The sequence below is a fragment of the Hypoxylon trugodes genome, assembly GCF_022578975.1.
Source record: "Hypoxylon trugodes strain CBS 135444 unplaced genomic scaffold F4822scaffold_4, whole genome shotgun sequence".
NCBI classification, from domain to species: domain Eukaryota; kingdom Fungi; phylum Ascomycota; class Sordariomycetes; order Xylariales; family Hypoxylaceae; genus Hypoxylon; species Hypoxylon trugodes.
In genome coordinates this window covers 3,919,452-3,942,090 of record NW_026250019.1, presented here as the reverse complement: position 1 = coordinate 3,942,090, position 22,639 = coordinate 3,919,452, and the positions used below count along the sequence as shown (strand labels likewise).

General features: G+C 46.8%; 10 protein-coding genes across 10 annotated transcripts; 4 read left to right on the top strand and 6 right to left on the bottom strand.

The window, feature by feature from the left end:
- Positions 1-1,508: 1,508 nt before the first annotated feature.
- F4822DRAFT_236159 (P-loop containing nucleoside triphosphate hydrolase protein) lies at positions 1,509-2,526 on the bottom strand. The gene has a single exon (XM_051454223.1). It carries the CDS (start codon positions 2,230-2,232, stop codon positions 1,696-1,698), a length of 537 nt encoding a protein of 178 aa, XP_051316216.1. The 5' UTR covers positions 2,233-2,526; the 3' UTR covers positions 1,509-1,695.
- A 621-nt stretch (positions 2,527-3,147) lies between these two features.
- On the bottom strand, positions 3,148-3,803 carry F4822DRAFT_236188 (uncharacterized protein). The gene has a single exon (XM_051454225.1). It carries the CDS (start codon positions 3,702-3,704, stop codon positions 3,321-3,323), a length of 384 nt encoding a protein of 127 aa, XP_051316215.1. The 5' UTR covers positions 3,705-3,803; the 3' UTR covers positions 3,148-3,320.
- F4822DRAFT_236180 (fungal-specific transcription factor domain-containing protein) lies at positions 3,804-6,133 on the bottom strand. Its single transcript, XM_051454224.1, has 5 exons — positions 5,849-6,133; positions 4,933-5,775; positions 4,558-4,885; positions 4,396-4,499; positions 3,804-4,347 (listed from the first exon to the last, which is right to left on the bottom strand). Exons 1-5 carry the CDS (start codon positions 5,935-5,937, stop codon positions 3,903-3,905), a joined length of 1,809 nt encoding a protein of 602 aa, XP_051316214.1. The 5' UTR covers positions 5,938-6,133; the 3' UTR covers positions 3,804-3,902.
- A 392-nt stretch (positions 6,134-6,525) lies between these two features.
- F4822DRAFT_236106 (cytochrome b5-like heme/steroid binding domain-containing protein) lies at positions 6,526-7,580 on the bottom strand. The gene is made up of 5 exons (XM_051454221.1): positions 7,201-7,580; positions 7,102-7,130; positions 6,888-7,016; positions 6,740-6,804; positions 6,526-6,687 (listed from the first exon to the last, which is right to left on the bottom strand). The coding sequence occupies exons 1-5, from the start codon at positions 7,286-7,288 to the stop codon at positions 6,591-6,593; spliced, it is 408 nt and encodes a 135-aa protein (XP_051316213.1). The 5' UTR covers positions 7,289-7,580; the 3' UTR covers positions 6,526-6,590.
- Positions 7,581-7,687: 107 nt separating this feature from the next.
- F4822DRAFT_236147 (nucleoside-diphosphate-sugar epimerase) lies at positions 7,688-9,145 on the bottom strand. The gene has a single exon (XM_051454222.1). It carries the CDS (start codon positions 8,833-8,835, stop codon positions 7,873-7,875), a length of 963 nt encoding a protein of 320 aa, XP_051316212.1. The 5' UTR covers positions 8,836-9,145; the 3' UTR covers positions 7,688-7,872.
- Positions 9,146-9,458: 313 nt separating this feature from the next.
- Positions 9,459-10,328, top strand: F4822DRAFT_428775 (tagatose 1,6-diphosphate aldolase; the record flags this gene model as incomplete). The annotated part of the gene is made up of 1 exon (XM_051460969.1): positions 9,459-10,328. The coding sequence occupies one exon, from the start codon at positions 9,459-9,461 to the stop codon at positions 10,326-10,328; it is 870 nt and encodes a 289-aa protein (XP_051316211.1).
- Positions 10,329-10,665: 337 nt separating this feature from the next.
- On the bottom strand, positions 10,666-12,601 carry F4822DRAFT_443295 (general substrate transporter). The gene is made up of 2 exons (XM_051463090.1): positions 12,410-12,601; positions 10,666-12,336 (listed from the first exon to the last, which is right to left on the bottom strand). Exons 1-2 carry the CDS (start codon positions 12,481-12,483, stop codon positions 10,779-10,781), a joined length of 1,632 nt encoding a protein of 543 aa, XP_051316210.1. The 5' UTR covers positions 12,484-12,601; the 3' UTR covers positions 10,666-10,778.
- An 817-nt stretch (positions 12,602-13,418) lies between these two features.
- Positions 13,419-15,947, top strand: F4822DRAFT_401936 (cytochrome P450). The gene is made up of 8 exons (XM_051457984.1): positions 13,419-13,754; positions 13,820-14,449; positions 14,523-14,777; positions 14,833-14,978; positions 15,033-15,172; positions 15,237-15,367; positions 15,424-15,578; positions 15,635-15,947. The coding sequence occupies exons 1-8, from the start codon at positions 13,658-13,660 to the stop codon at positions 15,689-15,691; spliced, it is 1,611 nt and encodes a 536-aa protein (XP_051316209.1). The 5' UTR covers positions 13,419-13,657; the 3' UTR covers positions 15,692-15,947.
- Positions 15,948-16,621: 674 nt separating this feature from the next.
- F4822DRAFT_428772 (NADP-dependent oxidoreductase domain-containing protein) lies at positions 16,622-17,997 on the top strand (the record flags this gene model as incomplete). Its single annotated transcript, XM_051460968.1, has 7 exons — positions 16,622-16,690; positions 16,763-17,014; positions 17,105-17,298; positions 17,352-17,454; positions 17,509-17,564; positions 17,617-17,762; positions 17,825-17,997. 7 exons carry the CDS (start codon positions 16,622-16,624, stop codon positions 17,995-17,997), a joined length of 993 nt encoding a protein of 330 aa, XP_051316208.1.
- Positions 17,998-18,362: 365 nt separating this feature from the next.
- F4822DRAFT_401931 (putative NRPS-like enzyme) lies at positions 18,363-22,405 on the top strand. The gene is made up of 2 exons (XM_051457983.1): positions 18,363-21,114; positions 21,165-22,405. Exons 1-2 carry the CDS (start codon positions 19,033-19,035, stop codon positions 22,302-22,304), a joined length of 3,222 nt encoding a protein of 1,073 aa, XP_051316207.1. The 5' UTR covers positions 18,363-19,032; the 3' UTR covers positions 22,305-22,405.
- The last annotated feature ends 234 nt before the right edge of the window (positions 22,406-22,639 follow it).

Here is a 22,639-nt window from a genome sequence, read left to right as displayed (position 1 = left end):
AGAGTCTCCACCCACATGTTAACATCGGTAGTTATATGAGTGAGTGTCAACACAATGAAAGGTATCTAGGTAGACGAAAGGTAAGCGATCTCGATTTTATATGAGAAGCTGGAGTCTTAATGTAACACCCTTTATCCGATTGTACCTAGGTAAGCTACTCGGTTTCATGGAGCCTGTCATTTCAATCCCATAGCCAGAGAGTACTAGGTTCCCCAATAATACAAGCGGTATCTCATAGAAGTCATCGATTTGAGTTTTGAAGTACACTTCAGGAGTTTCAACCACCAACATCACGTCAGTGCAATCGCAGGATGGGCATATATCACAATATTTACATGAAACGGATTAGCGATTCAAGGGCATAGATGATCAATGTACTGAGTGATTTCTTGTTGAAGCCGATCTTCACCTCGTGACGAAGCCCAAGCCGTGGGAATCACCATATCCATATTACTTATTGCATATTGTTTTAGACTCGCCAAACCCTAGATTCTGTCATCCATCACAATAAAATAATTTAAAGAAATTGCTACGGGAGGTCCTCAGGAGCCAGAGAATTCGTTTTATAACTAATCTAGGCTTACCCAGATAGGAGCGAGTATCTCGGTATCGACATCCCGGTTTGCTCTTATGTGACGACAGGTGGATCATATACGATAATTTCTGTTACGCTGCTAGATAATTTTATATATCTACTCGGAAGAGAGCCAGTCGCTAAAGCGAGTTTAACGTGCGGTCTATACATATGGGGTTCAATAGGGGCATCCTCTTACAGTGAAGGGGTAGTTAATTTACTGTGATACCGATTCCCGACATTAATTCAAAACCATCAAAAGATATGACTAGGCAGGCTGTCAACTCTATTTACAACATAAGTATCATACCGATTGTCCTGTTTCTTCTTCTTTTTCTTCCCCCCCCTTTTTTTTTACTGGGCCGATGCATTCGAACCTTGACTATCCATCAAACCGAACTCGACATAACCCGGCTCGTTCCAGCGGAAGCGTATGAAAGCCGGGGCACCTTTTAGGCGCGCTTCTTGCTGTTGCATGGCTCGGGTTGGGGCGCGATCTCCCGCCTTGTTAATGATCGTAGGACGACGTCACTTGGGCTGGCTCGGGACCGGGATATCATCTAAGATATCACCATCCATACTAGCAAATCGGGCCTTCGGTCGCGACGTAGGCAAATCTTCCTTCCAAGCCCCCACTACAAGTGCGAAGTCGCGAAGGGGGCGGTCCAGCCCTCGAATACGAGGAACGGGTACGTCGTATTGGGCGTCCCAGCCCCTAAAAACCTCCTCCTATACCCAGGCCTTATAGCCATCAAGGCTTCCCTCGGCAGGGGAAAGCTTGTCCCAGGCTGCCTCCATGTACCCCTCGCAAATTTCGCGGGACTCCCAAGTCAAGGTGTCCTTGGGAAGAACAACACGTTCCTGCTGGTCAACCTCGTCAACCTCCTGCTTAGATTCCTCCCCAGACTCTTTCTCGGGCGCCGCTTTGGCCTCGCGGGCACGTTGCTTGCGGTTACGCTTGCTCTTGCTCTCGCGATAACGTTTTTTGCCACGAGGAGTCGGTCACTTTGCCGTGCACTGCAATCCACTTCCGGGATCATGTCTAGCTTGATATCGCGGCCATGTGACTGCCACTCATGGAAGCGATCATAATCACCCCATCCGAACCCAGCTCTCGACGGTCATTTGTACGAGTGGACAAAGGATTCCGAAGTTTGAGTTCCAAAATCCGTGGTAGAGCCGCCCGTTCGGAAAGGCGGAAGTGGCTTGCCCTGGGTGGTAGACTCTTTGGGCGAGTTGGACGCTAGCAGGGGTCCGTTGAGACCAACCCGAAGCATCACAGAGTCGAGCGGACTAATGCGTATTCCTGGCTCGTTTGACTTTGGCATCATTTTCAATGCCTCTTCCGTGTATAACCTGTAGCACGTGCCAGGCTGCGTACGTCCTGCCCGTCCTGCGCGTTGAAATGCGGCAGCTTGGGGTATAGGACCTAAGACTAGCATATTGGCATCGGGTCTTCGCGAATGTGAACCCTGTTTCATCAAACCGCAGTCCACTACATACACAATGCCATCTATGGTCAAGCCAGTTTCGGCAATGTTAGTAGATACAACACATTTTCGCGAGTTAAGCCTTTCGAATGTGCGCTGCTTGACATCTTCGGACAGTGCTGCGTATAACGGTACTGCATGCAACGATTTGATTTCCGTTCGGAGCATCTTGCAAGCTTTTTCAATCTCATCTTCTCTGGGGAGGAAGACCAGAATGTCGCAGATGTGTTTCAGAACGCTCAGAGAAGAATATAGGAAGTCCGGGGTCCCCCTCGCTGCAAGATGGAATATGTCGACAGGAAAAGTACGACCCGGTATTTGGACGACGGGCGCTTGATCGAGATAGCGAGAAACCACCAGTAACTAAAGTTGCCGAAGGGCAACTTTAAGCGGCCCCATCAACATGTCGGTACCTGGGAATCTTTCGTGGGCTTCGTTGAGGATGATACAAGAATACGACGAGAAGGTAGGATCTCTTATGCTCTGTTGAAGTAGAGTTCCTTCAGCCGTGAACTGTAGACAACTATCCTTCCCGATTCGGTCCTCGAAATGTACTTTGTATTTGGCGCTGGAAGTATGTAGGCGTGTCTTTGGAAGGATCAGACGTAAATTTCCATGCGCCAAGGAGGGTGGAAAGACTTGTAGGTAGGGTTGTAATTCTAGAATATGAAGGCAGGGTGAATAATGTTGATGTGAGGGAAGATGCTGTATTGGTGTAGGTGGAGGTCGGAGTTCTTAAATACAAGTTCTGAAACGCTAAAGTGGGCTGTACCTTCTAACTGGCATGACGGTGAGAAGGTTTTGAAGCGGGGAAGTAACGTTCGGTATGCTTGTATGTGAACTGAAAGACAAAGTACCTAGGTGGCTCTTACCGTGAAAATAGAGGAACCTGGTGGTAGAAAGGTGGCCATGCTTACCTACATGTATGTATGATTCCATAGAACCTTTCATAGCACTTAAAGGTTTGTCCCATTCGATAATATTAATGTCTCATATCAACTCAATGTAGGTCATCTACTATAGACTTGAGTATGCTCCTAATAAGCTCTGAAAGGGATATGAGTAATAAATGCCGCAGGGGTACAAGATACCAGAAAGGTACAAAATACCTTCAAGACATGAAAGGTGGCAAAGAGATGAAGGGCGGTAAAGGTATGACATAGTGCAAGGCTGAGAAATGCCATAAAGGTGTAAAATATACAGGATGCCTTGGATACCCTAAACTGCGGTTTCAAGCAAGCGACTGACATGATGTCTTAGACCATTCCATCTTCTATTTGAAAAGAGCCTGTGTTGTCGTTTGAAAATATAAATGCGAGGTCTGCCAGTCCTTCTATACTGAGGTTATGGAAAGCTTCGCGATTTTCGAGGTCCTGTATAGTCAACGATTCACCTGCATTATCATAGGTATCGGGCTGACCAGTGAAGCTACAATCTTGTGGTATATGGACATTGGGCTCGGTGGCTATTGCGTGAAATTCCTGAGATGAGACGGGTCCGTCACTTGTCGCGGATGCGATGGCCCGCGCACCCAAATCGGTATTTGAGGTAAGTCTAAGTGCTGAGGATGGTTGTCCATATAACGACTCGCCTCCATTTATGGGTACCGCCGCTCGCCCTTCGTCTTCAATCGATTTCATAGCCTCTTCCTGAAGTTCCGTAAGAACCACAACATATCTTTGCGCGTACGATGTGTCAGTGGAACAGGCGGCCAGGTCGCGGAGACCTTGCTGTGCGAGATCCAAATATTGCTCCCAGTCATAAGCAGCTTTCAAACGGCTCTGCACCACATACAAGTAGAGCGCAACAAGCGCAGAGAACACATAATAATGCGTAAACTACGCAGAAATAAGTAACCTTTCGGCGTGCGATGCAAGAAGGACACATACCCAAAACGCAGAGTACATCTGCTGTTTCTCGACAAGCTCCCTCAATTTCATCACAATTATGTTCGCGGCATCCAAGCACCTCCGGACGCTATATTGTGGACCCATTTGAACGGCGTGTTCATGGCGCATTGCGGAGGCGGAAGGTCTCACCAACAAAGCTTGGCGATGGAGTAAGATTATGGCATGCGAGTATGCCATGTGTAAAACGCTGTGTTGTCGGCGGAAGATCGGCATCATAATTTCGGTATTCGTGATGTCAAGAAAAGCACCCAGTTCCTCACGCCATTGGACTAGGCGGGCATCGTATAATTGCGTAACTTCCTCTTGCTTTTCGTGAGACGGGCGCCTTATGCCGTAAAGATCGCGTAGAATACCGCTTATTATTTTCAATAGCCTAGGAATTTTAACTTAAATCCTTGGAAAACTATGATCGCGTACTTACTTCGCGTGGTAGATAGATGCTTGTGTCAAGCTTTGTCTAGCTTCGTGACGAGGTAATATCTTCGTCGGCGTGATTTGCCAATCGTCAACGCACAATGGCATTTCCTAAAAGCACTGTCAATTAGGGGCGACTCGTCATTCGAGTAAATTGAGCGATGCTTACCTGATCTAGATCCTCCTCGTGAAAGCTACGAGGCCGGCCCAGCCCGGCTGTAAGATAGCTGTCAAGAATATACGCACTCCAAAAGACTCGCTTCCTACACTCGTGTTCGATAAGGTCTATCCCAACCGTTGCGTCACGTTTCCTGCGTCGGTGTAGTCCGATGGCTAGAACAAGATTTGCGATGGTTCCGAACAAACCCCAGGCGCTGTTCACCCTAGATCGCGATAGCAGATAGTAGCATTGAACTAGTCGTGCTTGGATGCTTGTAAGGCGAATCCCTCCAGACTCCAACTGCAGGTGATGCTCTGACGCGGCGAAAAATGCGGTACTAAACCTAAGTCAGTGTGCCTCCTTCTACGCCAAAGACGTACAGACCTATTGACAGTGTCATATGATGTTGGATCTTGGGAAGAACTATATTGTTTAGCTACAGCGAGCACCGCAAGTATGATGGCCCGTATTTCGTGGGCTCCAGGTGCGAGTGGCCCAGGGTTTTGGATGCTATTATAAAATTCTTCGCACCACCCTTCCACCGTGGGCTGGTGCAGATATCGATGAGTTGGCGAGGCGAAATCAAAATAACGGCGAATCAAAGCTTCTGCTTCTACTTGGCTGGGCAAGATTAGGAAATAGGGGTCATATTGAGGTACGGGAGCATCCGCGAAGTTAAAGACGGAAGTTTGTTGCCCTGTTGAAACAGAGTGACTGGTCTCGTGAAGTTTCTTCAGGGCACGCGACAAGAACGAGACACCAGAAGCTGGTCCAACATAATGGCCCTCTTGATCGGTTTGTGCTGGTTCTGGTGAGTTGCGAGACGATCGCCCAGCATCTCGAACGTCTGGGTGAACCTGAATCTCAGGCAAGGTAGTCTCAGGCACGGCAGCGGTATGAACCAAATTGCCTTGTATTCGGCTTTGAGGTGAGACCTGACTAGCCTCGTCTTCCTGATCATGAGAACCCCGTGACTCATCATCACCTAATGCATTCGCTTCCGCCATCGAAGAGAGAGTACTCTCCTGCTGATGTAGTGTGGGCTCTAGATCAGCATGACCCCTGCCTGGATCGGTATTTGCGGTTCGGTTTGTGTTGATGTGTTTCGTAGGCGTAGTAGAGATGCAAGGAACTTTGCCCCTATTGTACTCGGACATAAACGTACAATCCTGTTTGAGTTGTACACATAGCGTACAAGGCTGGGTTCCAGTACATCTCAATTTTTTCCTTCGATTCATTAGCGCTGTCATGTAGATATAGCATTTATTTAAGATATATATTAGGATGATTCGGCACTCACTTTTTACACAAGTCACACGCGCGAGTCACCCGGACTCTTGCACCAAGCCGACGCCGCTTCTTCACGGATGGTTGCTCTTCAACATCCATATCACCGATCTTGTTGCGACTGTGCCGGTTAATGTACGCCGGGCAACACGGTCAAAGTATCAAAAGAATTAGGTAGTGTCGCCAAAAATGGCGGGGAACGCGATGGTAAAATACCCCAGGTAATGGAGTGACACGAAGATAGGTAGTCCTTCAGTGCGGGGATGCTGGGGTTAGCGAGCTACCTAGGTAGATAAATAGCGCTGGAGGCGTATCGTGCAGCTAGAATGCGGGGCAAGCCTCTTATATGTTAGTTGCGAACTAAATGCTAATGTGCTAATGACTAAGCAGTAGCTCGGGATGCACAAGCTATTTAGGTACGAAAGAATAATTTCTAGCCTAAGTTTCGTTGCAGAAAAAACATCAATTACACCAACCACCAAACCAAATGTCAATTGACCGCGACAGGTGATAACGACGCTCTTTTTGCACATGAGATTCGTCCTTTCTTACAGCCAAAGAGTACCAAGTTAGAAAACACCAGAGTCCAGGTACCTAGGTATGTAACACTACAGGTAACGAAATAGGGTATTATCTCTACAGTCCTCATATCATCACCTCTAGACATAGACTACTTTAGATACTGTTGACCTATCGTGATACTGAAAAGTCATATTTATTAGCCTTCTTAGATGTCGCTTACGTCGTATTAATCTTCATCCGCCAGTAGCAACCGATTTAAAATGCCCAAGAAGTAAAGCCAGACAGATCGCTACGAAAACTGATCCAAATAGTTTTGCCAGACGCCTGACGCTTCGATAAGTTAGTGACCATGGTATCCATTGCCGCCGGACGGGGTACGCACCTTGTATTTGATTTCCGATCTTTGAGGTTCGTCATTTGGTCAAGATTTTGCGTCTGCGACAGATCCTACGTAAATGAGGACCGATAGCATTAGCTTGTATGACAACCACCGCCTTCGATCGGATACGAGACATTCTTCTGGAACTTACCTCCGAGCAATACCCAACCAAATAGTCCTCCATTAATTCTTTCGCCTCGTCGCTATGTTGTACATCTTCGAACGCTTTCGTCGCATCCTTTCCACCTTCCCCAAGCAAGACTAAATCTCCTCCGGGGTGCTGAAAACATACCACCTGTTACCATACACGACACCAAGCGGGGCGATCGTTACTCGAGGATTAGATTTCGATTTAAACCACATACCTCATGCACGAATTCATGTACATCATAGACTAGTAAGAAGCAGACAACGACCATTAGCAATGACTTGGGTTGAGTGAGATGGGCAAGAAAAGGCCTTACCTTTCCCTAATATCAACAGATGGAGGTTTTTCTTGCCAGCCAGGTCCGAAAGCTCAGCCTTCGAAAACGCCCTACTTTTCTCGCCCATCGTGAGAGTTTATCTCGATACCAATATGCGCTTTTTTCCTACAGCAAATGCAGGTACCTATTTTATTTGATTTTATTTTACTTCATTTTTATTTTGCCCACATCTTCTACGCTAACGTATTCATACAAACTCCAAATAAAATCATGGAAAGGGCCATGTTATCCGGACTCGGCTAGTGGACTGGTTGGATTTTTGCGGGTGGGCTTCGGATAAGACATCTCGACCACGCCTGACCACTGTTTGAACAAGGCAACGATGCAACCCGGAACCCCGCTACTCCCCACTACCCCGGGTGCAGAGGATTCGTATCTGATATCTCTTCAATTGACAAACACTACGTCACTTATTAAGACGCACGGTTATTCACTATCGCTAATGGTACCGACTAACCGTCCCGCATTGTAAACCAATAACTCATTAAGATGGGATACGGTACCTGGGCATGGGGTTGCCGTCATGCGAACCCTCCCGACAGCTGTTGACACGTACCTAAGCACCTTACCCATTCGAAATACAATGCGATAATTTGTATGATGTTTCAGTCAAATTTGAATACTATTCTACTCATATTATAATCCCTACTCCTAAGAAGGATTCTTTTCAAACTCCAAAAATTCCACGTAATCCCTTACCGCATTTTCGAAGCTAGTATCCGGTCGAAACCCTAGACTGAGGGCGAGTTTGTTGTTGAATTTCCAAGCGAATGAATGGAGGATCTTTCCCAGCTCAGGATCTTCTACTTCCTTAATATGAAGCAACTTGTCCTCCCCACACACCTTCGCTAACGCGTCCATCATATCCTGAATGGTCACCAAAAGACCTGGTGCATTGATCGCTCTCTTGTGACTCGGTAGGGCATCCGAAGGCAACGCCAGAGCATGAATCAGGTTCACGATCAAGGTTTTGGGGGAGCATACCCACGAAGGAAAGCTCCGATCTTTTATAGGAACCACACATTCTTTGCCTTGCACTGGTTCGCGAATGATACCGCTCACGAAACTGGTTGCCGCCGCCGTGGGGCTGCCTGGGCGGACGGAAATGGTTGGTAACCGTAGGCTCAAGCCGTCGATGAATCCCTTACGCGTCATGTCGTTAATGAGGACCTCACACATCAGTTTCTGTGCGCCGTACGAGCCTTCTGGGGTTGGGATAATATCCTCGGTAATTATTTCGGGGTATGGACGACCATACACTGCTTCGCTACTAGCGTAGATAACTCGTATCCCTGGGGCGACTTGTCGGATGGCTTCAAGAATACGCAGTGTTGTGAAAAGGTTGACTCTTAGGCCTAAGTCGAAATTGCTTTCCGACCCGCTTGACATTATACCATGAAATAGGTAGACGGCGCTGAGGTCTTTGGTAATCACGGACTGATCTTGTGATAGGTCGGCTTTCACAAGTTTGGCATTTTGCGGGTTCAAACTGCCCTTAGGCACGGCGAGGTTAACGATGTCGGTCAGAACAAGTTGATTGGAGGGATCTTTCAAAAATTCTCTTGCAAGAAATTGACCGATGAAACCGCCGGCGCCCGTGATAAGAATCTTCATTTTTTACTGTTTTAGGAAGGATGCGTTGTGTGTGTGCTACCCCTCAGATCATGGAATGGGATGTTGGACGATAATTGAGAATTCTTACTTCGAACTCCTCAATATTTACACGATACCAACACCTTTTCAACTTTGACGATAAATGTATTTCTTAAACGCGATATTATTCCGACGCTGAAATAGTAGGATCCCTAGCGCCGCATGGGATCAGCTGGTCAACACATCTCCGTTGATGATTGAGGGGAGATCGAATTGGGCACCCATTTCGACCCGCACCGGCCAGCAGAAACTGGATCAGAGTCTTTTCCGGGAGTTCCCCCCCAAATCCCTGTAAGAATGCTTTTCCGCGGTACTAAAGGCTTTTCCAGATCGGTGCCTTGGGGAGGTTTCACGGACCCCACATGTTATCACAAGGGGTAACAACGCTAAGCAACGCTGAGCAGATAGTTACGAAGGCGGCAGATTTCTCCTAATCACATCAATATCAAAATATGTGCAATTTCTACCCTATGGGGCACATTGGATCTTCCGTTTCTTGACCTATTGTTTAGCCAGAGGCTGCCCCCATCACCACACCACTATACACAAAAGTTTCCCCCACCACGTCCAGCAGAATACTCATGATGGTCGACCTGAAACAAAACAAGGCATATCGCATCGTATCACATGCGGCTACCAACAAATATGCCGTCCCAGCCATGTGTTGTTACAATCTAGAGGGAATTATCGCTTCCGTTCGTGCCGCCGAAGCCAAAAAATCACCCGTCATAATTCAACTCTTTCCTTGGGCTGTTGAATACGCAGACAGCCTGTTGGTTCATGCCGCAGCCGAAGCGGCGGCCAACGCAAGTGTCCCTGTCGCTGTGCACATGGACCACGCTCAATCGCCCGAGATGATCAGGCGAGCAGCGGATCTAGGCGGCTTCGATGGCATCATGGTGGACATGTCTCACTACGCGCGGGAGGAGAATCTAGCAAAAACCGCAGAGTTAGTCGCGTACTGTGCAGAAAGGGGTATTATCACAGAAGCAGAGCCCGGGAGGATAGAGGGTGGTGAAGATGGAGTGGCCGATACTTCTGGGTTACAAGGTGTATTGACAACACCAGAGCAGGCCGAAGAATTCGTGGCAACCGGTATTCAATGGCTTGCCCCATCATTCGGCAATGTACACGGGAAATATGGCCCAAAAGGCCCACAGTTGGAATTCGACCGCCTAAAAGGCATTGTTAACCAGGTTTCTGATCGAGTGTGCTTCGTTTTGCATGGCGCCGGCACCGAATGGTTTGGCGAGGAGCTATTCCATAAGGTTATTAACGCGGGGATGGCCAAGTGCAATGTGAATGATGGATTTAACACTTCATATTTGAGAATCATGAGCGAGAAGGCAGGAAATACCCCATTAACCACATTGTTAGAAATGATTACGGATGCTATGCAGAAGGATGTCGAGAAGCATATGGATTGGATGAAAAGTACTGGCAAGGCATGGTAGATGAATAATTATCATTGAAACGTTCTATGCTACTTAAGTACCCAGGTATATAACGGCATTGCCTTTGATACCCGATAAAAGCAGAATTTGATTTCATTATACCTAGACATCTTACCTACATGCCACCTTCTGTTTTAGTTGCATAAAGGCCTAGGTGTCCATGCGCAATCCTCTGGCCCAACTTTACCCCTTTTTAAAGATTTAGCCTAGACATTTCACAACCCACGGCTACCTACGCATATTATATCATACTACATACAGGATCATCGACATGAACAATGACATTACTATAATCTGCTAAAATAGTCATTGAATCTGCTAACTAACAATCTTACACCTTATCAATTATCGACCATTGAGTACCATCGCTAAGAAACGAAGACCACTACAGCAAAGGAAAAACAGTAAGAGATAGCAGATAGCTCGAGGGGTTAGTCCATATACATAAGTTTACTTTTGCCCGCTTGGAACCGGCCCTTTATGTGCAAATTCGACATGTTCACTTGACTCGGACTTTGCAATCTCCTTAGGAGCAGCTTGCCCACCATCACCATCCACGTCTCCTAAGCTCTTTACCACCGGCTCTGATACCACGTCGCCAAATTTCGCAGCTATTTCCTCGAGTGTCAACTGGTTGGTCTCCGGCAGCCAGATATAATACACGGTGAGGGCGAAAACGTTCATGGCAATGAACACGAAATAGAACCGCCATTGGATCCGGTCAAAGGCGATACTAGCAGCAAAGCTTAACCAAATTGCCGTCACAGATTGGGTGAACATGGCGAAGCCAACCCCAGTAGCCCGAAGTTCCAATGGATAGATTTCGGACACGATAACCCAGATGGCAGAGTTAAAGAAGAGCGCCCAGAAAAAGGCGTAGAGGAATATAAACGCGACACCTGCGCGGCTTCCTGATAGGTTGTGATCGTCCGGAAACTCTTTTGATAGTGGCGTAAGAATGGAAAGGGTTAAAATAATAACGGCTTCACCCCAGATGACTGTCCGGCGACGCGGCCAATGATCTGACAACGTGAAGATGCTGATTAATTGCCCCAACATACCCATCAATCCGTAAAGTGCAGTGATGAGGAGGACTTCGCGGCCCTGAAATCCCAGCGACTTGTACATGATAGACTGATAGTTTTGAATGACATTGCTTCCAGACAGTTTGGCCATGTTGACTATGAGGCAACCAAGAAGTGTGCGCAGTATATAACGTCTTGTGAATAGGGTTACGAAAGGCGATTTTGATTTTCGGGTAGTTTCCAGACGGATTTGCGAAGACATTTCGGCGTATTCATGTTCGATGAATTCGGGCCCGCGGTGCTCATGCAGGTAGTACATGACTTTTCTAGCATCTTCATATCGCTCTTTCATCAACACTGCGAAAATTGTTAACCCAACACTTATAGAATTGTAGCGGACATATTGGGGGCGCTCGCCAGGGGAGAAATGAATAAGCTTACACCAACGTGGCGAATATGGCAGGGCGAATGTAAGTAGAGCCAGTAGGGCTGCTGGCGGAGCTTGCATAGCGAGAGGTATGCGCCATTGCAAATCACCCTGGGCAAACGAACCAGCATAGCCAATCCAGCCAGCGACCAAGTAGCCGGCAGTATTCATTAAACCTTTTAGACCAACCAAAAAACCTCGATTTTCTGGCGGCGCGAGCTCCGAGAGATAGACCGGGGCCACAGAATACACCATTCCCGTTGAGAAACCTGAGAAGGCACGTCCCACAATGATCATGGGTATATTCTGAGACGTAGCTTGAATGATGGCGCCGACGATAGAAACAAACGCTCCGAGAAGAACCGACCAACGACGTGAGATAGTATCCATGGACCATGTAGAAATTGCGCTTCCAACGCAGCATCCTGCGTAATAGCCGCAGATTATACCGCCATTGATGATAGAATTGTCCTTGGAGCCGCGAAAGAAGTATTTCGTAAAGCTATCTTGGGCTATGGTGGAGGCTATGATGCCAGTGTCAAGGCCATATAGAAGACTGTTCATAAAGTGTTAATTCTAATCGGCTCGTAATAAAAGTGTGGATGGCGAGTAAACTCGAAAGTACGAACCCGGCCAACGAAATGCTCATAGCGATAGTGAGGGAGCGGAAGGAGTTGCCCAGATGGCCTCTCTGTTGAGCCATCTTGATGAGGATCCTGCTAACGCAGCTTTGTTCCTGAGATCTACAATAGGGGTAAGAAGTACGGCAAGAGAGAAGGTAGAAAGTGGAATTCAACCGTTTCTACCTAGATACTATTTACCGAATATCAAGGGGCTATTTGTACGCGATCTGGGCCTACCTAGATATTGGAGACCCCGGAAAATGGAGCCCCCGGAATACGCAATCCCCAGATTATGGAAACCCCACGAAATAGGGGCCCCGCGAAATGGAGTCGCCAATAATAGTGTAGAATTGGTCACTTGAACTAGGATTAGATCCCAACCAAGCTGCCGGAAATGACAATGCTATGGCAAATTGAACCCTAGCGAACCCTCTATCAGTGGAGATACTTCCCTATAGCGCGTAGTGGTTAAGCGGTTATGTCCCACTGAGAATAACTGAATCTAGCTTAGGTTTTTCCTTCCTTGCCAATGACTAGCAGCAATAAGTCTACACCGCAATTATGGAGCGTTAGGATCTTTTTCCTAGCATAAGCTAATTAAAGCTACAAGCGATAATATCCAGCATGATAATAAGGCAACCAACTACTATTATACAGTATTGAAAACCGACAAGATATAGCACCTAGATAGAGCAATATTGAGAGAGGAAAAGGAATGTATCTATGGAATTCTTAGGTACCGAGGTAGATTCGACACTCCAGACACTGAAGGGGGTAAAGGATATTCTCTAAGTCTTATAGACTACGGCTACGCAGCTAAATTATATGGTACCCTTTACAAAGCGGCTTCGATGGGAGACACAAGTTACGAAGTTTCCGGAAAGGGACATATTGTCAATTTATTGACAAATCGGATTCATTCTAAGCCGTAGCGATCTTCGCCAAACAATTTGAAGCTCTAATATTTCGACATGGGCCTTATCCGGCTCGGATAACCATGCCGTGTATCGGATAAGTTCTCAATCATACATCGGAGGTATCGTGCCCAATTCACCCCACCATGACGCTTGAATGGATAGTGGTGCTGCCCAGTCAACGTCCTCCTACGCATACATCATAAAAACCAGTCTCACGAGAGTTCTACTTAAAAGAAGGATACTTGCAAATCATCTATTCCGTCGTATGACGCGTATTCTGACAGCTATCTAGTAACCAGATGATAGACTCGTACATCTATTGACATACCTCAGAAAGATGGACATTCTTTTCACGGAATCTGGGCCATCATGCGGGGCTTTACTAATAGCGGGGGCCAAAATTGTATCGTTGGTTGTTCTATTAACAATTGCCTGTAAGTTTCCTTCGCAGCGCTAGCAAGCCAAATTTAAGAATAGGAGATCCTTACCGCTGTCTAAGGTATTTGCTTCACGTATCGCAACAGAGGCTTTTGGTCGTCTTCCTCCGCCAATTCGAAATGGATCGCCGGCCCTAAAAGCAAAGCTTTTAAAGGAAGTGTCGAGGAGCTTCGAACCGATGGTGCTGCCAGTTGTAAGGCCTGGTTCTCCCTATATCAACGATATGGGCCTGCCTACGAAATGACAATCCCTTTTTTCCGCTTACATATCATTAACCATCCCACGTATCTCGAGCACATTCAAAAACACAACAGCAAGAACTATATCCGCGGTGCATTTGCTCGCAATGTCTTCCAGACCCTCCACAGATCTAGCATCTTCATCTCGGACGGCCAAGCTTGGCAACTACAGCGTAAAGCTGCGACAAAGGCATTCAGCAAGCAAAATTTTGAGCAGCACATCACACGATCCCTCCACTATTGGCTTGACGTCTTAATGCGTCTTCTATCGAATCTGGCCAAGGAACAGCAAGAGTTTGACTTTCAAGAGTTAATGGGCCGTATGATGTTTTGCCTCTTTCTTCGGATTGCATTCCACGAAGAGAAGATGGCCCTAGAAATCTTGTCCGAGAATCCACAGTGCCTTAAGTCAATGCCAGCCTATGTTAAAGCATTTGACGAAGCCAACTATTGTATGTGATTGTCGCCCTACTCTACATCACCGCTTGACCTCATCTAATATTTTTTTTTTTTTTCGTCTTGTAGTGTTCGATCGAAGACGGCGTGATCCTCTATGGAAGATTAGCGAAAGGTTATCCGGAGAAGACAAAATAAGCCAGAGAGCAGTGGACCTTTTCTACGGACAGATTGATGGTCTGATTAAGAGACGCCTTGACGCAATGGAGCAGGGTTACAAGCCTAACCCAGAAGCTGGTGTCGATCTTCTAGACCTCTTCTTACAATCGACCAAAGACCTGTATACTCTTGGAGGCATGGTATTTGCGTTCCTCTCGGCTGGCCGTAAGTTTCAACTCCAGATATTCAAGTCTCTCGGCTAACGTTGTGGCGCGACTAGGTGATACGACTGCTTACTCTATTTCGTGGCTCATGAAGGAAATACATCATAAAGATAACAAACATTTAGATGCTGCGAATAAGATCCGAGCTGAAGCTGAAGAGCTCGGTTTCACAAATGACTTCCTCAGTTATGGAGACGCCCCGGTACGTCTAATCTTAAGCTCAACCCTCCACTATTTTGATCTAATGCGAACATAGAGGTTGCGATTCGCAAATGCCATGTGGGATGAAACCGCTCGACTTAACACTGTTTCCCCGGCTGGTCAAATGGAGGCGGCGGGAGACGACACTCTTCCTGCAGTGCCTGAGCTTAACATGCCTCCCCGACACATTAAGAAGTAGGTTTCTAAAGGCATGTTCATTTAGTATCGGCTTAATTAACTCGTGTTTAATCTTATGCAGAGGAGATATTGTTAGTTATCAGAACTATGTACTTTCTCGAATGCCGCAAGTCTGGGGAGATGATGCCGCTGTCTTTAACCCTTCGAGATGGTTCAAAGACAATGGGGAGAGCATCTCATACAGCGCTTTCAGTAAGTTATCCATAATCTTTCGGATAATTCTAGTGGACTAATGGAATGTTGCTTAGAATATCACTCGTGGAACGCTGGGCCACGTAGCTGTCTTGGGCGCGCATTAGCTACATACGAAGGTATCGCCATTAGTACCGCGATTCTTCAACGTTTCGACGTCATACTCTCCGATACCACTAAAACATATGAACCGCTCGCCGCTCTAAATATGGTATAGTTCTCTTGTGTCATGCTACGTATGTGGGTGCTGACATTATATCTCTGTAGGGAATAAAAGGCGGGCTTCCTATGAGGGTAAGGGTGAGAGCTTCGGTCAGATCTTAATAGGCATATCAACGATACCATTTCCTCTTCGACGCGGTGTCCGAGGAGGTTTACTACCACGAATATTTAATATCCATAGTTGCCCACACAGTCTTGTTAGTATAGCTATTCGCGAACCATCGACACTCAGAATGCAAGGTTGGTATGATGGATTTAGGCCAATGATCAGATTAGGTACTGAACTGTATGGCATATACTTGTCTGGATTTCTTCACCATTAGCACTTCTTAAATATGAAAATCATCGGTTTTTTTCATGGTTCACGCGTGTTGAAATGAGGAAGCTTCGTCGATCCTGACGGGGGTACCGAAACGGGGCATGAATTCAGCTCACATTCCATAGCCTCGAAGCTCGTGGTCGCCTCTGTTTCACTTATGTTACACCGTATACCTAAATGCCACCATAAGGTAAATGTAAGATTATACGAATAGAAAAGATTGCGTTCGGAGACGATGTCAGCGACGATTTCGCCAAGCCCCCGCACGAGGATTATGTCCTATGCGTTTTATGTACCGCGAGGCAAAAATTACGTGTCGCTGGCCGAATACATCTACCGATGGTTTCGTAAGATGTATGTGTGCCCCCCAAAACGAGAACTCCTTTCAATTCCAATACTCATCCGGCTTGTATGATTTTGAGAAGGGCCAATTTGGTATCGGCCCCGCGAACTTTTCGGAAAAGGGCTCATAGAATTCACCACATCAAATCCTTCGGAAAAGTTAATGGGCGGAGATCGTATTGTATACCCGATTAAATTAGTTCTCGTGTCACTATTCAAATCGGAAGTGAAGAAGCTGGACCCAAGATGATGCTACGGTGGGGCGTAAATAATGAAGTAAATAAATTTTACCCCATGGAACATCGCGGCGATACGTTGTAAATGCGACCATAAATTAGCATGTTTACAATATAAACGCTATTCTTGATAAAATGGCTTCTCAAAGGTTCCTCACTCTGAACACTGGCTATCGGATGCCTGCAGTCGGCCTAGGCACTTGGGTACGTAGACTACGTGATGTTTTAATGACAATCCTATCAAAAAACGAAAAGGCACTAACCATTGCACGACAGTTATCTCAGCCCGACGAAGTAAAGCGAGCGGTAACCGCAGCTCTAAAGACTGGTTACAGGCACGTTGACTCGGCTGCAGCCTATGGCAACGAAAAGCAGGTAGGTGAAGGGATTAAGGCTTCCGGAGTACCTCGGAAGGAAATATTCATTACGAGCAAGCTTTGGAATACACATCATGCTCCTGAAGATGTTGAAGAGGCGGTTGATAAGAGTCTCAGCGACCTGCAGTTGGATTACTTGGACCTTTACCTGGTACGCACACCCAATATCATAGATCTTTCTATCTTTCTCATCCCCGCCACGTCCCTATGGTAGCGTCTCCTGCTGAGTTTTCGCCTGCAGATCCATTGGCCAGTTGCGTACCGGAAGTCAAATGTCGTGATCCAGCCATTGCGGTCTGACGGCTATATTGACATAGTTGATTCCTCGCTCAACGAGACCTGGTCGGCGATGGAGAAACTTGTTCAGAAAGGGAAAGTTCGATCCATCGGAGTTAGCAATTTTACTGTATCCAAGATCCAGGACTTGATGAAGACGTTAGTGGCATGCCTTTTAGTACTATTACGACGCAGTTCTTGGCTAACGATAGCCTTCTTGTTGAATGCAGAGCAACTATCAAGCCCGCGGTCAACCAAATCGAAGCGCATCCATATCTACAGCAGCGTGATCTACTTGGGTGGTGCAAAAAAGAGGTAAGCTCTCGACTGATTGAGGTACACCCTTGTACTAATTTTTTGCGTATCAAGGGCATCGTGATCACTGCTTATTCTCCACTTGGAAATAACATCTACAACTTTCCACGGTAAGGATAAGCGAATACATAGTATTTTGCGGTACTAACGTGCAGAAAATAGCGTTGTCGATGATCCATTAGTAATCTCAATTGCGGAAAAATTAGGGAAGTCTCCTGCTCAAGTGCTGATCAGCTGGGCCGTTCAACGAGGCACCTCTGTTCTACCAAAGTCTGTGACACCGGCAAGAATAGAAAATAATTACCAAGGTAAGCATGTTATCGTATCAGTTTGAATGATTCGAGGTTTAAATGCTAATCATTTGAGAAAGATTTCGAATTATCTCAAGATGATTTTGATGCTATTCAGAGCTTAGAACGACATCAAAGGAACAACTTCCCGACAAAGATAGGTCTCGATATTTTCGGGGAGCTTGGTGATGAGGTTGCGAAAGCGAAAGCTGATGAATGGGTGAAAGAACAAAAGGCATTAAACCAACAATAACCTGCATCGGATATCAATTAAATTGCTAAGTACAATATGGGCAATTGATGTTGTTTTTCTTAGGTTTAGAATTACGGTCGGAGATCATGAGAATCCAGATTATTTTCCTTAGTCATCAAAAATCCCCCAAATTTATGGGGGTATTAAGGTTTTGCTGACTAATCTTAAAAAACAATCATCGTCTTAGTCTTAGTAATAAGCTTTTTCCTTCTCTCTTTTCATTACCAAGTTCACTGGGGATGGTGATATTGTTTCGCAGGCAAGTCAACTTCCACGCGTATTGAACATTTTTGGAAAATTTATTCAAAGATTTTGGCTATCTCGCATTATGCCGTGCGTCTCTCATTCGTCGTAAAATATAGCAACCAGCCACTAAAAATCAGCGCGCTTCCGCCGAATAGGCGCGAATGCTTTTTCCCAATCTCCTTTGAGTGGATGAGTCGTGCGGAATTATCGGCACGAGGTCCCCTCAACTTTCAAAGTTCGTATCCGATTTTCAAGATGCCTACCGAAAATGTCGGTGCTTGTCTCCTCGACCCGAAACCCGTACAGTTCTGGATATTCGGCTAGAAAGCGGTGGTCTAGTCCTGCTCGGATAAGCGACCAAGCGAGCGGAGACATTTTGCCCCTCTATTGGTAGTTTTCCGGTGAGAGGCCATCTACCAACTTACAGGCGATATCCGAGACCTTACTCGGTACACCAATACCCCAGAATCCCTTCAGATCTACACCTAGGTAAGATGTTGGCCCGCTCGACTCGCGGATATCCCCCGCGGCATGTAAGGTCCGCAGGGGATCAGGGTCACGATACATAAAATCCTTAGCCCGCATTTCCCCAGGTCTTTCGCATTCGTTGGATATGATTACGTAGGTACACAGGTCCAGCTTTGAAAATCGTTGAAAACCGCGAGATATCCTCCTTACCAATCGATATTTTCATTTCTATTCATCTTCCCCACGTGAGAACCACGTGGCAGGTGAGAATACTTCCGGTGCTAGCAGCGATTTGGTTTTCCCCGTATCCATCTTGCGAAGATGGCTGCAACGATCTCACATCTGCCACATGCTGGCGCCGAACTAGGCTTGCTAAGGAAGAAATCATCACCTCTACCGATAACCACCGTCCTTCCGACATCTACACAAGTAGTGAACAACACATTCTATAGGTTAGAGGAAATTCTGATTGAAAGATGCCGCTCCACCCCGGATATTCCCATGATCGGATACCCTGCCAATCCCCATACTGCGGAGGAATATATCTATTATACGGCGAGACAATTTGATCGTTTCGTGAACGGAGCGATCCAAGATCTGCGACGTCAAGGACTAGGGCGACCTGAAGAGGAAGCACCGTCGAAAGACAGTCCAGTGGTTGCGCTGCTGGGTCCGGCCAATCTCGATTACGTCGTGGCCGTCTTCGCTCTAGCTCGCATGGGCTACGCAGTCTTCTATCTTTCGACACGCCTCAGTATAGAAGCCTACATGAGTCTCCTCAACCAAACGGATTGTCACCATATTATACACGCAGAGATACCAGCCTTAGTCAAGTCGGTTTCCGAGCTACATACTCAGTGCAACAGCCTGAAGTCATTCGTCTTCACAACGCAACCCACGTATACGCGCTGCACAGAATCTTCTGAATACAAATTCAAGAGCGCCGTGGAGGATGGCACAAAAACAGCGTACATCATTCATTCTTCCGGGTCAACAGGATATCCCAAAGCAATACCTAGCATACACAAATCCGGCATCTCGAACTACACATTCAGCAGAGGGTTTGAGTCCTATTTCGTGACGCTGCCGTTCTACCACGGCCACGGTGTTAGCATGTTCTTCAGAGCCCTCTTCAAGGGTAAGCCTATTGCGCTGTATAACGCTTCCTTGCCATTGACAGGCGGGTATCTGGTCAAGGGACTACGGAGTACCAAACCCGAGAGTCTTCATTGTGTACCCTACGCGCTGAAGCTCATTGCGGAGACAGACGGTGGGATTGAGGCGTTGGCAGGACCTAAGCAGGTCCTATTTGGAGGAAGTAGCTGTCCAGATGATTTAGGCGATAAACTGGTCGCAGGTGGTGTCCATCTAATTAGCCACTACGGCGCCACAGAGTTTGGCCAGCTCATGACTTCAGATCGCCCACCAGACGACAAAGCATGGAATTATCTACACCCTCTGCCAACCGCCGCGCCATACTTATTTTTCGATCCCCTAGACGACGGTTCATTCGAGTGTGTTGTTCTAGATGGCTTACCCTCGAAAAATGTGAGCAATTCAGACGACCCGCCCAATTCATTTCGAACTAGTGATCGCTTCGTGAAACATCCTAGCCTTCCGAATCGTTGGAAATATGTTGGACGCCTCGACGATCGAGTCACCCTCATGAACGGCGAAAAAGTTCTTCCCATTCCGATAGAGCATCGCATAAGACAAAATAGACTCGTCAAAGAAGTTCTCGTAGTTGGTGTTGGCAGGCTTTTGCCTGGACTGCTCATTATGCCCAGCGAAAATGCGCGAGGCCTCGAAAAGGGTCAGATACTAGACAGCGTATGGCCCGACATCGCTGCGGCAAATTCAAATGCTGAGGCTTTTAGCCAGATCTCGAAAGATATGGTCGAGGTACTTCCTGTCGATGTATGGTATCCTCAAACGGAAAAGGGTACTCTGATTCGAAAAGCATGTTACAAACACTTTGAAGGGGTAATTGACGAGCTGTTTGATCGTGCTAGCGGTTCAAGCGATTCTACCGAAGTACAGTCATCCGCGATTAAGCTAGCTTTGAGTGTGGCCGGCATAGAGGACTTTTTAGTCGGGATTGTCCAACGAGATCTAGGCTTCGATCATATAGAGCCCGACACAGATTTCTTCACGGCCGGTATGGACAGCTTGCAAGCGATCAAGGCTTACGGCATCATTAAGAGACATTTAGACCTTGGAAATGGCAACCTCAATCAAAACGCTTTGTACGAATTTGGTAACATAAAGAGATTGGCGGTTCATTTGCACAGCCTAAGAACAGGAGAGCAAAAGGAAGCAGAGAACGAACTTGATATTATGGCTGAACTAATCAAGAAGTACGCCGTCTTTCAGAAACCTGTACTTGACGACCAAGAAGTAGTGGTTAGTATTGACTCCCTTCCTATGGCGTTGCTCATGACTAACTTACTTAGCTCCTCACCGGCGTCACTGGCTCGCTTGGCTGTTATATACTGTCGAAGCTTCTTTTAAAGCAATCCGTCCGAAGAGTTTACTGTTTAGTACGAGCCTCGTCGGCCGACGCTGCCCTAGACAGAGTCATCTCTACCTTGTCAGCGAGGGAACTACCAATCACGAACATATCGAAGATTCGAGCTTTGCCCTCAAATCTCTCCAGGCCGGACCTTGGTCTTGGTTCAGACGTGATCCATGAACTTCGCAACACACTGACTAAGGTCATTCACAGCGCTTGGGCGGTGAACTTTAATATCGGAGTCCGTAGCTTCGAGGAGCATCATATTGCTGGCGTGCACAACCTGATAAATCTATGTCTCTCCTCCCGTCGCCAGTCCCCAGCGGAATTCTATTTCTGTTCCTCAATTTCGGTGGCTACCCGCACCCCACGACCAGCCACCATCGCTGAGGGACCAATTCCAGAGTTATCGCACGCTCATAATATGGGTTATGCTAGATCGAAACTCGTCGCTGAGCGCATAGTGCAAGCGGCGGCCGAGCAGACCGGGATGATCTCCAAGGTGCTTCGAGTGGGACAAATCGTGGGGGACACTGTGTTTGGCCGATGGAATCCCGACGAAGGTATCCCCTTGATGATCCGAAGCGCCACGACCCTAGGCGCCCTGCCTGCCCTTGACGAAACACCATCGTGGACTCCGGTAGATGTCGTCGCCCAGGCCGTGTTAGAATTGAGTGCCTTGGAAGCTCCAGAGGATGATAGTGCCATTTTAGCAAAGCAATATGGCGATGACCCAAAGGTTATCTATCACCTTGTAAATTCTTCTGTTTTTCATTGGACGAAGGATCTCCTTCCAGCTCTTCACGGCGCGGGTCTCGAATTTGAGATTGTCGGACAGAGAGAATGGATCAAGCGCCTAAGGGAAGGTGAACAGGACCCTACGAAAAATCCTACCGTCAAGTTAACCGAATTCTTTGCCGGAAAGTACGACAATGAGGAAAGCCGAGCAGGTTTGGTCTACAGCACCAAACTTACGGAACAGGCTAGTCCCTCTCTAAAGGGTGGAATAGATTTAGTTTCTAGTGGTATTGTCAAGAAGTTTGTTGACTCATGGCGACGCGACTGGGCAACAACGGTATAGTAGAGTTATACATTGGAGCATAGACAACTATATATTCACTATCATATATTTCGTAAGTACAAACGGCCAGCAGGTATAACGACGAACAATCAATCTTTTTACCATTTAATCAGTACAATTGTGTGCCTATTGTAGCGATGCTTACATCGTGGGTTCTTAATGGCTTGCCTAGAATCATAACCCTTTGTGCTGCCACTTCATTGAAGGTCTTGGTACTCTTCCTATGCCTCTTTTCATTAAACCCAAAATTGTTGTTGATGGTCGTTTCGTTTTCAAACTACCTATAGATAAGTTCTATTCTTTACGGATTTAGCTTCTGGCCCATACAGGGGAAA

Coding starts and splice junctions, on each gene's coding strand:
- F4822DRAFT_236159 (XM_051454223.1), bottom strand. CDS start 2,232: ATGCTCCGAACGGAAATCAAATCGTTGCATGCAGTACCGTTATACGCA.
- F4822DRAFT_236188 (XM_051454225.1), bottom strand. CDS start 3,704: ATGAAATCGATTGAAGACGAAGGGCGAGCGGCGGTACCCATAAATGGA.
- F4822DRAFT_236180 (XM_051454224.1), bottom strand. CDS start 5,937: ATGGATGTTGAAGAGCAACCATCCGTGAAGAAGCGGCGTCGGCTTGGT. Junction 5,776..5,848: donor GCGTGTGACTTGTGTAAAAA/GTGAGTGCCGAA, acceptor AATGAATCGAAG/GAAAAAATTGAGATGTACTG. Junction 4,886..4,932: donor TCATATGACACTGTCAATAG/GTCTGTACGTCT, acceptor ACTTAGGTTTAG/TACCGCATTTTTCGCCGCGT.
- F4822DRAFT_236106 (XM_051454221.1), bottom strand. CDS start 7,288: ATGGGCGAGAAAAGTAGGGCGTTTTCGAAGGCTGAGCTTTCGGACCTG. Junction 7,017..7,101: donor TACATGAATTCGTGCATGAG/GTATGTGGTTTA, acceptor GTATGTTTTCAG/CACCCCGGAGGAGATTTAGT. Junction 6,688..6,739: donor GATCGGAAATCAAATACAAG/GTGCGTACCCCG, acceptor AACTTATCGAAG/CGTCAGGCGTCTGGCAAAAC.
- F4822DRAFT_236147 (XM_051454222.1), bottom strand. CDS start 8,835: ATGAAGATTCTTATCACGGGCGCCGGCGGTTTCATCGGTCAATTTCTT.
- F4822DRAFT_443295 (XM_051463090.1), bottom strand. CDS start 12,483: ATGGCTCAACAGAGAGGCCATCTGGGCAACTCCTTCCGCTCCCTCACT. Junction 12,337..12,409: donor ATGAGCATTTCGTTGGCCGG/GTTCGTACTTTC, acceptor CTTTATGAACAG/TCTTCTATATGGCCTTGACA.
- F4822DRAFT_401936 (XM_051457984.1), top strand. CDS start 13,658: ATGGACATTCTTTTCACGGAATCTGGGCCATCATGCGGGGCTTTACTA. Junction 14,778..14,832: donor TGCGTTCCTCTCGGCTGGCC/GTAAGTTTCAAC, acceptor TGGCGCGACTAG/GTGATACGACTGCTTACTCT. Junction 15,579..15,634: donor CGCTCGCCGCTCTAAATATG/GTATAGTTCTCT, acceptor ATATCTCTGTAG/GGAATAAAAGGCGGGCTTCC.
- F4822DRAFT_401931 (XM_051457983.1), top strand. CDS start 19,033: ATGGCTGCAACGATCTCACATCTGCCACATGCTGGCGCCGAACTAGGC. Junction 21,115..21,164: donor TTGACGACCAAGAAGTAGTG/GTTAGTATTGAC, acceptor TAACTTACTTAG/CTCCTCACCGGCGTCACTGG.